This window comes from Melanerpes formicivorus, unplaced genomic scaffold (assembly GCF_026170545.1).
Source record: "Melanerpes formicivorus ecotype bairdi unplaced genomic scaffold, bMelFor1.0.p_v2 SCAF_24, whole genome shotgun sequence".
Taxonomy (NCBI): Eukaryota; Metazoa; Chordata; class Aves; order Piciformes; family Picidae; genus Melanerpes; species Melanerpes formicivorus.
Genome location: NW_027142376.1, coordinates 4,518,636 through 4,532,277, shown reverse-complemented (window position 1 = coordinate 4,532,277; position 13,642 = coordinate 4,518,636). Strand labels below are relative to the sequence as shown.

The window sequence follows — 13,642 nt, the reverse complement described above, 5'->3', positions numbered from 1 at the left end:
AAGCACCATTCTTGTGCATTTCTTTTCCCCCGTTTGTGTGAACAGCCTCGATACTGCTGTGGAACTGCAGCTTACAAAAGTAAACAATTCTGTAATACTAACAAAGAAAAGCTAAATTTATCATTTTGGATGGAAGGGGCATACGGAAAAGGTGGCATTCTATGTACAGATCAGATTTGAAGGGATCACTTTGGGGACTGCAAGCGTAAAAACTCTTGCAGTAAACTAGCTTGTTGGGTTTTTTCTAATAGCATTGTAGGGGGGTTTGGATGAGTGTAAGCTTGTTCAGCAGTGTTGGCTGCATTGAAAATGTAGCAGCCAAACTGCAGTTTTTGCAGACAAATTTGAAGTTCAGAATAAACAATAACAACAGCAAAACGACCAACCAAAACACCAAAAGCATGCTAGGAAGCCAGGTAGCCATCCTGGAAAGTTGGGTGTAGAGCAGGCAGTAGTACTTACTTGCCCTGACTTGAGAACCGTGTTGGTGTATTTCTTCATGACAGAGCCTGCCATGGACCATTCTGATCTGGTTGCAGAGTTACTGAAAGAGTTATCAAACCACAATGAGAGAGTTGAGGAAAGAAAGGCTGCCCTGTATGAGCTCATGAAGTTAACTCAGGAAGAGTCTTTTGGTGTTTGGGATGAGCACTTCAAAACAATATTACTTTTGCTGCTTGAAACACTTGGAGATAAAGAGGTAAAGTCAGATGAATCCAGTTAAGAATGTCAACAAAGCACATGGTTTACTTTCAGTTCCTTTGAAATCTGTCTGGCTTGTAGGAAAAACACTTGAAAAACAAAGCAACTTTATAAATGCAAGAATGTCATGAAGTCTGAGTGCCCTGAGAGTGAAGAGTGTAACTAGTACCTTCCCAAGCGTTCTTACTAGTCAATTCCCCGTACGTTAAATGAAACATTTTTCACCAGGATCCAAGCTTATCTGTTCATAGGGTGGAGTCTAGACTATCAAAACATGTGGCAAAGCATTTAAAAGCAGTAATGCCTATTGTGAAGAGACTGAGTGCTATGTAAGTGTCCTCTGCAAGGGCTAAGTGCTTGAAACCACTGAGGATCCCAATGACAGAGTTTTGATGAAGAGAAAAATGAAAAGGCTGAAGAAGTTTTCAGCAATGTATTTGTGTGATGTGATGCCAAAGATTTGTTCACCATTGTGATGAGTAAAATAATTTGCACCTTCTGGGTAGCATAAGTAACTCAGGTTAACAGGATGCTTATGATATGCCACCTGAATTATCTGCAAAAAGAGAGATTGAGACGAGGAAGTAAAGATGTTTTTTCAGCTTTATTTGTTTGCAGTGTGAACCCATGGTTTAATATGCATGGAGTGTAATGTGGTATTCTTCCGTTATCAAAGACACTTCCAGTTGGTGAGCAAATGTTAAGATGTATGGCTGTATAAAGATACATAACTAACTTATTTTAATATTAAATCTTTAGCATGCAATTAGAGCTTTGGCATTGAAAGTTCTAAGAGAAATTCTAAGAAACCAGCCAGCAAGGTTCAAGAATTATGCAGAGCTCACAATCATGAAGACGTTAGAAGCTCATAAGGATCCTCATAAGGAGGTTAGTAATCAGTTCCTTTATTTCTTCACTGCTGTGACAAGTTACTGCAAAAAGAAACAGCTGTCTAAAAAATGTGAGAAGTCGGTCTGATCTTACTAATTTGTTAAATACCAAGCATTCAGCTGTTGTTAGTTAACATGGGTAGGCAAGGAAAAAATCCCAAAACTGCAGTTTTGTAGGCTCTCAAATGCTTAACAGCAGCTCTAGCAATTGCATCAAGTGCTGTCCAAGAGGACATGGTATCCAATGATGTGTTGTTAGAGATCTGCAAGGAGCAGCTGAAGATTTTAACTTTTATGACGTTAGGTCATATACAGGTGGCCTAGATCTCTACAACAAGCTTCCAGATTTCATGAAGGTTGAGAGATGGGACTGAATGTGGCAAGGAGTTGTCAAGCCTTTCCATTTTTAGCCAGCTCTGCACTATTTGAGAGTATGGCTTCGGATGTTGTTAGGATTGAGCACCCAGGAATGTGTTGAAGGGAGAAGCTGGTTGTGTCCAAGAATAGGCAGAGGATCAGAAGTAGAAGGATAACTGCTCTTGCTTAGAAGTATTTGTGATGCCCACATTTACACAATAAAGGATAAGTCATGTAGGTGTAAGAAATACCAATACAGTAACCACCCCTATATTAATCAGTTCTCATCAGTGTCACTAGTGCTGTAGAGAAAATTATCAAATGAGTAGATCTCCATACCAGTGACTCTTGTCACTCTTCTGGTACTCCTCTTTTCCCTGCACCCTCTTGATTGGTTTCATATACTGTATTTATTACAGTGTCTTGTCCCCATCTCTCCTTTTCTGTTGCCATGCATTTTGTCTCTTAGCTTTGTGTAAAGGAGGGAGAGAGGAGAGGGGACAAGAATGGAGAGAGTTACAGAGGTTTTTGTACATCATTGACATACAAACCGTGGATTTTGTAACAATAGCTTGTCTCACTAGATAGCAGGTGCCGCAGGTGCCACAGCTGCACTGTTAGGAAGATCACAGAATCAGATGCAAAATTTTCTGTTTCCCATGTTATATCCTGAGCTTCTGTACCTATTTAGTCGCTACCTAATTACTCTGGTTCTGCATATTCTTCAGTCTTAAAATACTCCCATGTCGTAGTCTGTTTCAAACTCAGAGGGGAGGAAAACCAGCTGGATTGATTTCTAGGGCCTGTTATCTAGACATGCCATTAAACACGTTTTTGAGATGAATGTGAAAACAGACCTAACAAGCAGTAACAAAAGACAACAGAACAGCTCACAGGTTTACAAGGTGGTGACAGTTCAGTATGTAGCTGGAAGGCACTGCAGACTAGAGATGATCCTGAGCATAAAAATCCCCTACCAAGAGCTCTACAACGTTGTAGAAACACGGGGGGGAAGAGTCTTGAAAATCTGTTGACAAGATTCCAGCTGTTGGGCACACTGCTAGATAATCAGACCGTAGTCAATGAGCTCTAGGAAATTATTTGTCCACGTCTTTCACTTCTTCTTTCAATAGGTCGTGAGATCTGCTGAAGAAGCTGCTTCCATGCTGGCCACTTCCATTAGCCCAGATCAGTGCATCAAAGTTCTTTGTCCAATTATCCAAACTGCAGATTACCCCATTAATCTGGCTGCAATCAAAATGCAGACAAAGGTCATAGAAAGAGTATCAAAAGAAGCCCTTACTCAACTGTTACCAGAGATTGTGCCAGGTCTCATACAGGTAAGTTCTGTACAAACCAAACTGTCTACAGAAGAATGGCAAAGAATTTCTTTTTGTTTGAAGTAGCATTGTTTGGCTGTTATGAAGGATTTGATTTGTCTCATAGCTGATGGCTGCTTTGACCCAAGATAACTCAGATAGTGGGAACAAGCTCTTGGATTGGCAGCTAGCTAATTAGAACTGTGGTTAGGACTCCACAGAAATTGCAGCAGGATACAGAGTACTGGGTCCTAGTGAAGCTTGGTAGAGTCTTTTAGTTAATTTTTCATTGTATTTTGTGGTGGTTTCTTTTTCCAAGCTGTCATCATTGTGAGGGTGTAAGACCACTGGGACAGGCTGCCTCAGGGGGTTGTGGAGTCTCCCTGGAGATACCCACAACCTGTCTGGATGTGTTCCTGTGTGATTTGCTCTAGGTGATCGTGCTCTGGCAGGGGGGCTGGACTGGGTGAGCTTTCAAGATCCCTTCCAGCCCTTAACAGTCTGTGATCACTTGATCTGAAATTGACCATGTTGTATTTGTGTATAATTGTAGGGGTTTATCCCTTGGGATTTAGGGGAGGCAGGAGGAAAGCAGTAGTTGATTTGAGACATTTTACTAAAACTAGAAAGACACAATTGTTTGTCTTCCTTTTCCTTTAAAAATAAATCCTTTCCCAGCTTCTCAAGAGCTGAGATGCATTGGTTTGCATGTGATGGGTAAAGATTTTGAAAATACCAACAGCTGCATTTTGCAGATCCTCATCTTTATGGGTGTGATTGATCATAGATCTGTAGGAAGGGAGAGGCAGAAACAGGGCCATCTGAGAAGGGCTGTGTGTGATGCACGGGGTAGCGGAAAAGTAGCAATGAAACCCCAAAGCGTTAAGGAGCAAGATGGAAATTCACCAAAAAGAACCTTTGGCTGTTAAGAAAATACTTCTTTCAGAGTAGCAAAGCTCTGAACTGAGGTGTCTTTGCTTTAAGTAAATGTCTGTGTAACCTGGAACACTTCCTCTTACATACCCTCTTGCATGGCAGCAGCTCTGTTTTCAGTGTGATTTATGACCAGGATTGTGTGGGGTTTAATTTTGATCTGGAAAATGATTATCAATGGGAATTAATAAGCAGCCTGCTCTTTAAGTGCATGCTTTGGTTTTGCCTGTTTGTTTTGTTGTTGGAATGCTTCTCTGGGCTACCTGAGCATTAATTTACTGTGGACTTCAGTGTTGATTTTTTTATAGTAAAGACATAAACAGCTTTGTGGGGCTTTCAATCATTAACTGACAAGGTATTAATGTTAATTTTATTGCTTTCTAGGGTTATGATAATTCAGAGAGCAGTGTTCGTAAGGCATGTGTTTTCTGCCTTGTAGCCATTCATGCAGTAATTGGTGACGAACTAAAACCACATCTCAGTCAACTCACTGGCAGTAAAGTAAGTAATAGATACCACTTTAGAGGAATCTTGGTTCCTAAATGCATGCATGCATTTGCATTTTGGTTGCAGTTGCTGAAGGTTTCATAAAGGTGTGTAGTGGGATGAGAATATCAGGGATACTTCATCATAAAATGTTCAGAACTGTAAATCTGTAGAGCTTCATGCAGGTGTATGAACTTCAGCATTAAGGTAAAAACTAATTTGTGTTTCTTACTACTCTTTAATGGATTTAGTTACTGCTTGTACTCACCCTGGCTTCTCTTAATCAGTATTTCGTGTCTTGATTTTCACTCAAGTTCCTATTGGAAAGATACCTTACTCTCCCTTCTTCTTATTTTGCTTTCATCAGTCCTTTCAGCACCTCTGATTGGAAATAATAATAGTAGTAATCAGTTTGTGGTTCCGTTTGGTTCAGGGTGTTTATGATTTTATTGACATCTCTCAGGTACAATTACTGGTTTATATCTTTGCCTGAGACATTTCTATCTTAAAAATACTCTGTCAGTGATAGTGTTGGTTGTGATTCCAGACAGTATTGGAAGCTTTAGTGAGTAGCAGCATTGGTAACTGTTAACTAGAGGCTTAAAACTGCAACATTAACTTAGAAGATAAAAAACAACCTACCTACCGTGTTGTAATTTAAAGAAAATACCCCGCCTGTCTTCATCTTTCTATTTCAGATTATTCTCTTCTTTACATCCCTAAGGAAGCTTTCAGCTTCCTTGTGACAAATTTTGCTGTGTTTCATGTTCTTGTTGGCAAGTATATTACCTTTGCATCAACTGTGTAAAATGCAGATTTGCTCTGGGGGAGAAGAGAAGGGTTTAATGTCTGCTTTGTACCATTTCTGTAGTCCGTACAGTTTGCAAATTTCTAAACAAAGTGAATTTCTGGCTTCAATTTGCAGATGAAATTACTGAACCTTTACATCAAACGTGCACAGACAGGCTCTGGACCAGGAGATGCAGCAGCTGATCTGTCTGGACACAGCTAATGAAGCAGACAAGAGTTCACCAGGTCTCCTAAAGCAAGGGCAAGGCCCTCTTCAGTGAAAGGAAAATCCTTACATACAATTTTTGGAACTTATTTCCTTGTGTATTTTCCCCCTACTTTCTGTTGTTTGTTTTGTTGATACTTTCTGTTGGGTTTTTGTTGTTTTTTTTCCTTTAACCAACGGCTGTCCTCAGCCTGCATGTGACTGTTGCAATAGAATTATTCTACATCCAAGGAAAAGCAGTATTGACACCAGTTGATCAAAGCAGAATCAAATTCTAAGAGAATCTAATCCATCAGCTATCCTGTTCACAAGCCTCTGTGTCTTCCCATTAACTTCTGCCAGTGTTACTGTATTAAAAAAAGGATTATTATTTTTTTTAATGGTAATTAAAAAGGAATGCTTTAAGCTTCAGAAGTTAAACTCTTAAGTTCTGTTGCTTTTATTCAGCTGCAGATAACATTATTTTCTTTATTGCTGTTTTGTTTGAGTATCATGTCCTTCGCTAGAATCAAGAAGCAATGTGAAACCAGGCTGAACTAGTCTGAACTACAGTGAGACTTGTTCACTCTGGTGGTGGTTCATCATCTTATTTACAGCTTGCTTGGGATATTCTGGAGATTGAGAAATATGCCCATAAAAGAAAAGCTGGATTGATCCAGTTCTGTAAAAGTATATTGTTCATTGGTTGTATGTTTGTTGCATAAATAAGAATTTAGTGTGTGCAGTAGAGGGCTGGTACAAGCAGTACCTCTTGATGTGAAAGACAGTCCTTGCAGGGTAGCACTGCTGACCTGCTGACAGTGTGGCAGTCTGCTTTTTGGCAGCAGAGTTAATGGTCTCTTGATGGACGTGAACCATCCTTGTCACTTTTCCTTCTTCAAGCAGGATGCTTCAGAATGGAGTGCTCTGCCCAAGCATGCTCAGTATGTATTTATCTTTATCACTAGAATGTTTCCTCTCAACCTAATTGCTGGAACAAGTAGTCTTGTATTGTAAGTCACATGGGATTTTATGGCAACAGTGCAGAAGAATATTCATTTGTTACCTTCCTAAAAGCACCAAGATTTTCTGCATTGAATCTGGGGGGGTGGGAGGGAGAACAGTCACAAATGCTATGGATCTTGCCACCTTTTAATTAACAAAAAAAAAAGATAGATATATATATATATATTTTGGATGAGTTGGGAAAGCATTACCAAATTCCTTGCATGGTTTTCTTGAATAGCATCCTCAAGACCCATCTGGATTAAGGTGTGGAAATGTTTCCAGGGTTTGTTTTTCCTTTTTTGAAAGAGAGTTAGTTTATTGTGAATAATGGTTCTTTGTATTTATGACCTTAATGATGGAAAGAGAGAACTAAGATTAAGTAAATGTATCCCTAAATGTTGTCTTTTTCTTTTTGCCTTTATTTTCTTTTTCCCCTGTTCTCTTTGGGTCTTGGATGTAAGCAGCAGGTTTATGAAGTGAGAGCTGGGATGAAGCAGTGCCCTTCTCCAGACTGAGGGAATTTGTTTTCTTTTCCCTTTGTGATATTGTCTAGTTGTAGGAAGTGTATCCTGATAAGAGAGAAAATAGCAGTGCCAAGGATGATTATCTGTGCTAGGCTGAAATTCTCTCTACCTCTTCAGGGTGACTAATTTTTGACTGAGCTACTGCATATAGCACCCAGTGGAAGAACCATCTACAAAAAGACTTTCTTTTTTCCACCTTCCATTTCCACCCCCCAGTTATCACTTAATGTGTATTCAAAACTGTGTTCTTCAACATTGCAGCCAAATGTCACAAAAAACTCCTTATACACTTTACTTGCTAGCAACCCTGAAAAGCAAAATTGAATCCAAGTCAGTCATATGCTCGTAGTTCCACGGAGGGTTGTTTTCACTTTAGTTTGAAGTGAATGCAATAGAAAGAGCTGAAATGTGGTGGTTCAAGAAGCAGTGACATTGCAGAGAGTTACTTGGAGGAAAAGTTGTAGAAATACATGTAAAGACTTAAACCCAAGAGTGTCATAACTCATGACTAGCCTTTTTTAGCAGCTACACCAAGAAAATAGTCTCTCCTCTTTCTTTCCTTTGTTACATGTAACATCCTTGTTGTTTTCTACCGTTTAATTACATGGTGTATTTATAGTTCTATGCTTACCATTGTGCATATACTGGCAATAAAATGTACATAACATTACTTAAAAAATCAGCAATGTATACATTCTGCTTTCCTGTTTGATTTGATCACATGCTGGAAGACAAATTATAAATTGTGATTGATCCAGCGTTGGTTTAAAAAAAGAAACTCTCTTAACCTTCATGTTTTGTGTGTCCAAATAATGTTTCTTCCCATACTCTTGTTACTGAATCTGACCTGGCATTTGAGATCTTGCTGTGCTATAAATATGCTAGACAGAAGTGGGGTTTGGAGATGGAATAGAATCTTCTATGAATACCCAGTTTGCTTCATCTGGGCAGGTTTCTTGTTTACTGTTCCATTTATTTGTAAATTGTTCGCATTTTATTTTTTTTAATTCAAAAACATTTTTCAGTCTGCAACCCTGTAGCTTACAAAAGTCACTTCAAAGAAATCACTCAAATTCTAAGCTGGGTGGTTCCGTATTACGTTACTCTTGCTTTTTGTACAGGTAATACTGATTTTTCAGAGGATCATTTCAAGATGCCTGCTGTTTGTCATCTTCTTGAAGATGCTGTTTCATACTGAAAAAAAAGTTATTGAAACAGAGGTTATATATTCCTAACTTTTTTATGTGTACACAAAAGTCAGTAAAAAGAAATGGGTTTGATTCCTGAAATGACTGAAAAATTTTGCTTCAGGTGGGGTGGGAGGCAGATATTTACACAAAGTTTGTCTGTCAGTTTTGCTTCTAAGCCATCTTCAAACGTTCTGATTGCGGCTATCCCATGTGTTAAAAGTCCAAATGCAGTATGTTTAAATGAACATTGTATTTACACTACAGCTAGTTCTGTTTCAAACACAGGTTGGGCTGCTAGAGTGGATCAGAATCTGTTTATATGACACTGATCCCACAGAATGGATTTTCAATGCAATTATTCCCATGGGGGCCCGTACTCAGATTCACTGCACTGCTTTTTACCTTCATTTCCTATAGGATAAACAGGAATTAGCTCAGTTGAATTTGAGCAGTGATTATTCATGTCTTATGTTCCTGCTGAAGGTGGCTTCTCTAACGGATTACATAAAGATCTGTGAAAAATTGGGACAATTGTAAGTTGCTGTTGTTTCAGAAAGGGTTTCTTTATGTTCTTATGTAAAAACAGGTCATTGAAGTCATCTGAATATTGAAATGTAATGTTTGGGCTACAAAAAATGGAGGAAGAAGGAAAGAAAGCTCCATGCAGAATCAGGATAGGAAATGTGAATTCTGGATGTCTCAGACTTGGATGTCATTTGCTTTAGAGATATTTGAGTAACACGTTATGTTCAGCTGAAGCCTTAGCAAGGAAGTTGGGATAGTGAATGTAAACTGGAAGGAGAGCTGACGATGTAAGTTTTGCTGAGTTGGGTTGCTTGTTTGTTTTCCAAGATAAAGGTTGGAACAGATTGACTTGTGTTCGTTATTTGCGGTCTGAGTCCCAGAGCAAGAACCATTTGTATCCTGAAACACCGACAAGCTCTTACTAGTCTCTGTGAAGGTTTAAACACTGGAGTGCATTCACAAATACACCCATGTAAAAAGCTTATTGAGAATACAGGCCCAAACTGCTCAAGTTTAATTTTCAGCAGAAGAATTCAGATTCGGAATGTGACATCACATTGGAAGCAATCATTAGACAGTTTCAAGGCCCACCTTGACAGGCTGGTAGACCATCTCATTTCAACTACATTCTTACTGTGAAAGGCTGGCCTAGATGGTCCTTGAGGTCCCTTCCAAGCTGGTATTCTATGAATCTATGAAAAAATCATCTTCAGGAATAAATTTGTTGAGTTATGCTGCAGTTATTCCCTATCATAGGTTAGCAAGAATGGGTCAGCTGGTTGTGGAAATATGCTGTCTCAGCGTGGGACTTGGCAACACAGAACACAGTTGACTTAAGTATGATGGGGATACTTGTGCAGCTTGGGAACTGGAGCATTATCTAGAGAAGGGAAGCTGACTCTTTTCTCCCAGTTTAAACAGACAATGATCAGTTTTGCAGTTGCAGTCTGCTCCCAGGTAAGACAAAAGTCAATATTCGTGTTACACTCTCTAGAGAAAAATTCTTCCATTTCCCCATAGGTGTTTTGTGATTGTCTCCCAGCTCTTCAGTAGCACTTACTTCAAAGGCTGCATTTGTATGTTATAAATGTTCTCTCAAATCAGTTTCTGCTTTGTAGAAACATTGAAGTAATGTGGGAAGTATGAGAAAAAAAGGGTAGTCTGTTAAGTGGGAAAAAAAGTCAAACTTGATTTATTTTTTTTCTAAGTTGTGTATGTGTTTAAGTACATCTCAAGACCTCTGGGTTCCCAAGCTGTGCAGCTACAGAGTTCCTTCATTTGCTGATAGGATTTTAGCATAAGTAGCACATTTACCAGGAAGTTCCCTACTGAGGAAAATTTCCTGAAGGTAATTTCTGCTGGGACAGAATCACAAGGATGTTTGTGAATCGCTGTTTAACAGTAACTCCTGGAAACTTCAAAACTCTCTTTTGCAAGCAGGCCTGAATACTGTAGGATTTCTCTCATAAATTCCAATTCTTGATGTATTTTAGGTAGTCAGAACTGATCCTAATGAAGCGTATTTTGAGGGAGTGAGTTTGGAAACAAATGGTGGGTAGCAAAACGTGGAAAATACTTTTGTTCAGTGGAAAACCAACATGCCTGCATATAACTGAGATCCAGACTTGTACCATTGGCAGCAGGTAGAAAGATAACTAAAAATTCATCTTGGCCATCAAACTTGAGCAAGTTTTCTGTTTTAGCATGTTTCCTTTCCTAGATCCTAAACTCCAACTGATGTCATTACCAGAGACAGTGCTGTTACTTGTGTATAAGGCTAGATTCAAAGGTAGTGCCTGACCAGCCAAGGAAGACAGAAAGCAATAAAAACAAACAGATTGGAGCTGTGCTGTAGGCAAACACTCTCAAAAGTAAGCCAGCCTGGTTAGGTGTTCCCTCTCTATCCATTCACCTCTGCCTGTGACAGAGCCAGCAGAGTACCTGGTGGGAGCTCTCCTGCCCTACTCCAGAAAAGTCACATTGGGGAACAATCTCAGACCGGATCAGAAACTTTGCCAGATGTGCTGGCAAAAGTGAACATCTGTCCTGAGCTTTGAGGCTTTGTCTGTATGAAGGGAAGAAAAAGCCCAAACCCCCACAAAAACCCAACCCTGTATTTCTTAGCACAGTTTGTTTAGCCTGAGCATATGTAGCTCCTGTTAAAACACCAGGGAAGATGAGGAAGCTGTAATTTCAGCAAGGTGCAAACGGCTGGCGTGCAAGCCTGTGGGGGAGCTGTATGTGGCTGCTCCAATTACAACTGCGGATTAGCATGTTTTAAGTTCCTTAATTATCTGCTAATTTGAAATAATATCTTTGAAATGTTACTGTAATGGTATGCAAGTCTAAAAAGCCTCTTACCTGGTAAAATGGGAATTTCTGGCCTATTAGCTCTTTGTCCTTCCATCGCAACTTAAAGTGATGTGGATAAAGCATTTACATTATACTAAATATCCTTTACAGATGCTTGTTTTACACAGAGAGTTTAAGAGGTGTTAGATAGTTTTTGATCTTTCAGATGAAAGCTGTGGCCATGCTGGCCAACTGTTCTGAACTATTCTACCCAGAGGAAATTTCTGTTTTCCCTAAGGAGTTTCCCCCTCTTTATTTATATAGCCTGTATTTGCCTAAGAGGAGGAATATTTATTGGATGTTACCTGATTGTTCAGAAGTTGTCAGAAGTTTCTAAAACCTTCCTTACAAATAACTCCTGTGGTATCAGAAACCTGCTAATGAGCCACTGCTTCAGGAACTGGGTAAGAACAATGTCTACTCTGCTCAGGAAGTGGAAAACAACAAGGTTTTGTTAAAAAGTACGAGAAGAGAGCCATGGTGCATACTCTTATTTTAACTCCCTGTGAGTTGCAACTCTTGCTTGTAAAAATTTCAGCAGTCCCATGTGTGTTGTAATGTTTTTAGGAAGGATATTTTCTTGGAGTACAGAACATCTTGTTTGCTGCACTGGGAATTAAGAGGAAAACACTGATGTTGGAGGATTTTGTCCATAAAGCCAAGGCAACCCAATGCTAGAAAGTGCTAGAGCTGGCAGGGTACTAAAGCTGCCTGAGAGGCTGCAGTAAAAGGGGCTCTGTCCATTACGAAGAGGAGGAGCGCAGCTGCCTGCTTGTGTCAGAAGATGCAGGACGCCTACACTGCTGCAGCAGACTGGCAATCCAGACACTTGAATTTTGGGCTAACAAATACACAGCATAGCAGAAAATGAACACCTGAACTTGTCCATCTTAGCGGACTGTTGACTGTTAGTAGTACAGGTTGGGAGGTGATCTGTTGGAGAGCAGCCCTGTGGAGAGAGACCTGGGAGTCCTGGTGGACAACATGAGATAGCAATATGCCCTGGTTGTCAAGAAGGCCAGCGGGGTCCTGGGGTGCATTAAGACGAGTGTGTCCAGTAGATCTAGGGAGGTTCTCCTCCACCTCTACTCTGCCTTGGTGACACCTCGTCGTGAGTCCTGCGTTCAGTTTTGGGCTCCCCAGTTTAAGAGGGACAGGGATCTGCTGGGGTCCAGCAGAGGGCTATGAGGATGATTAGGGGACTGGAGCACTGCCTGGTGAAGAGAGGCTGAGGGACCTGGGGCAGTTTAGTCTGCAGAGGAGAAGACTAAGAGGGGATTTAATAAATGTTTATCAATATCTGAGGGCTGGGGGTCAGGAGGGAGGGGACAGGCTCTGCTCACTTGCTCCCTGTGATAGGACAAGGAGCAATGGATGTAAGCTGCAGCACTGGAGGTTCACCTCAAGATGAGGGGGAACTTCTTTACTGTAAGGGTCCCAGAGCCCTGGAGCAGGCTGCCCAGAGAGATTGTGGAGTCTCCTTCTCTGGAGACTTTCAAGCCCTGTCTGGATGCGTTCCTGTGTGACCTGAGCTAGACTGTATGATCCTGCTCTGGCAGGGGGGTTGGACCTGATGATCTCTTTAGGGGGTGGAAAGGACCCGACATCCTGTGATCCTGTGGATCGTCCATACAAAAATCCCCAAACAACTTCATCCTTTGCCACAGCAGTATAAACCTGGTAAGTTTTGATTTGGGTATGATGTGATGGATTAAATCAAATCTTTCTCTGCTCTCTAAATCACTTGATGCCTCCAGATGATCTCCATGTGACAGGTTCCTTTGCAGCCCTTGCAGTCTTCCTAAAAGGGAGCAGAAGAAAGCAAAGGTAATAGCTACCGTGTCTCTATCCCGTTAGATACAAAGTCATTAAGACATTTATTCCTCAGCTCAAACTTGGCACTTGAATCACATTCTCCTGGATTCAGAAGTGATTTATCTGAGGAATATGACTGGAGGGAATAACTAGAGAGCAGGAGCATCTTGCAGGGGACACTTTAAGCATTTTTAAAAAGAGGGTGCATCCTTTAAGGAAAGGAGCATGCCCTGCATGCCTCAAAATAAGCCCAAGTGCTTTGTTTTGTTTTGTTGGTTTGTTGGTGGGTTGGTGTGTTTTGGTTTTTTTTTTCAAACTGCCACTTGATCATTGGAAGCAATCCATACTTCACTTCTACATGTAGAGGTAGTTCTTAGAGTGCCTTATATCAAGGAGACATTGAAGCAAGTCCAAGTGCACAGTCTGCTATATACCTAACGTATTTTATCAGGTGAATTATGAGGAACTGTTGAAGTAGTCAGTGTTCTAAGCACAGTTAGACATCAAGTAGAGAGACATTCTGGTCAGGTATCTCATGATGTGCAGC

General features: G+C 40.4%; 1 protein-coding gene across 40 annotated transcripts in view; it reads left to right on the top strand.

Moving 5' to 3' along the window:
• The window catches only part of CLASP2 (cytoplasmic linker associated protein 2), a 152,324-nt gene extending 143,051 nt beyond the window's left edge, over positions 1–9,273 (top strand). For all 40 annotated transcript variants that reach the window (XM_068152665.1, XM_068152649.1, XM_068152646.1 and 37 more), the window contains 5 exons: positions 507–700; positions 1,462–1,590; positions 3,083–3,289; positions 4,586–4,702; positions 5,613–9,273. In XM_068152665.1, the coding sequence (XP_068008766.1) occupies positions 507–700; positions 1,462–1,590; positions 3,083–3,289; positions 4,586–4,702; positions 5,613–5,699 (734 nt within the window). In that variant the 3' untranslated portion in view covers positions 5,700–9,273. The remainder of the gene's footprint in view (positions 1–506; positions 701–1,461; positions 1,591–3,082; positions 3,290–4,585; positions 4,703–5,612) is intronic.
• Positions 9,274–13,642: the final 4,369 nt, after the last annotated feature.